Source organism: Penaeus monodon, chromosome 22, assembly GCF_015228065.2.
Source record: "Penaeus monodon isolate SGIC_2016 chromosome 22, NSTDA_Pmon_1, whole genome shotgun sequence".
Lineage (NCBI taxonomy): Eukaryota > Metazoa > Arthropoda > Malacostraca > Decapoda > Penaeidae > Penaeus > Penaeus monodon.
This window is the reverse complement of record NC_051407.1, coordinates 7550607-7552068: the sequence shown is the minus strand read 5'-3', so window position 1 is coordinate 7552068 and position 1462 is coordinate 7550607. Positions and strand designations below refer to the sequence as shown.

General features: G+C 43.3%; 1 protein-coding gene across 1 annotated transcript in view; it reads left to right on the top strand.

Moving 5' to 3' along the window:
- LOC119587529 (pupal cuticle protein 36-like) overlaps window positions 1–897 on the top strand; it is a 1525-nt gene extending 628 nt beyond the window's left edge. The window contains exon 2 of the mRNA XM_037936254.1: window positions 1–897. This exon is cut by the window's left edge and continues 191 nt beyond it. Within this exon, the coding sequence (XP_037792182.1) occupies window positions 1–820 (820 nt within the window). The 3' untranslated portion in view covers window positions 821–897.
- The last annotated feature ends 565 nt before the right edge of the window (window positions 898–1462 follow it).

The following is a 1462-nucleotide window of genomic DNA, read 5'->3' as shown; positions in this document are numbered from 1 at the left end:
TATTTCTGCTGGTGCAGGGCATGGCGTAGGTGGCTTTTCCTCTGGATTTGGTCAGGCCGCAGGAATCGGCCTCTCCGTTGCAGGAGGTGAGGGTCCTGCAATTTTGGAACCATGTGGAGAAGGACAAGTTCGACATGTGGACGGTTCTTGCGTTACACCAGTTGTTAACAGTAAAGTATATGTCTTTGATGTCCCTGAACAAAAAGGACCTCTTGGTCCTCCACCAAGCATTCCTCCTCCAAGAGTTGATCATAATATCCTGTTCGTGCGACTTCCCGAAGAAGGAGAAGGACCTGAACCCATCGTTGTTCCTCCACCAAGGCAGGAGAACATCGTTTATGTACTCAACAAAAAGGACGAACAAGCTCAGCGTGTTATCGAGATACCTGCTCATCCTCCATCTGATCCTGAAATCTACTTCGTCAATTATGAAGAAGGTGAGAACCCAACTCTACCCATTGGTGTGGATCTCAATACTGCCCTTGGTTCAGCTGCTGAAGCTGGTGGACAAGTAATTGGAGCCGCCGGCGTTGGATTAGGTGGTAACATTGGAGGAGTGGCTGGAGTAGGAGGAGGCAGTGGATTTGGAACGGTTAGCGGAGTGGGTGGAGTTGGTGCGAGCAGTGGATTTGGAACAATTAGCGGAGGAGTAGGTGGAGCTGGTGTAAGCAGCGGATTTGGTACAGTGAGCGGAGGATTTGCAGGAGGTAATATTGGTTCAGGAAGTAGCTTCCAAGTTGGTGGTGGTGTAAGTGGTTCCCAGACTGGTTCCCAAATCAGTGTAGGTACCTCTCCTTCTGGTCTCTACTCCACTCCCTAAATGAACCGCTAGTCATGGAATCTAAGTTATGAAAGTATGCTTTTAGTATCTCTCAAAATACAAGTAAAATTATGGTCATATCACTATTCTTATCCTATCCCAAAACCAAAAAATAATTCAATACACACTTTTGAACATGTATGAAATACTTTTCAGCTAACGCATTTCTATAGTTAAAAAAAAAAATACTTGATTGTAACCTACACCGAGAAGATTGGTGTTCTTAGACATTTCTCTAGCAATTTGGCTGACAAACTTCTATACAGGATGTAAATCCCTTAATATCCAACCGACCATATTTAACCATGGTAACAAACAAACAAGTAGACGCATTTGAACACATCCCATTGTCTTGACTATTTCCTTGACAGAAGCCAGTATGAGCTGAAGTGATTACAGAGTAAGCCTATATAGAAGTAAGCATAATGTTTTATGAAGGTCTATGTATTTTTGTGCTGTCCAACGTTCCCACAAAACCTCCAAGAGTCCAGTGAGAGGAACAATCAAAGATATGCTATCGCTCAAATACTAGTAATGGAAAATAAAAATGAAATACACATTCTCCCTTCCACCGAGAAAAAGCCAATCCTTGACTCGCTCGGCTGCCTGTTTTTGTTTATATATGCACATACAATCGCATAA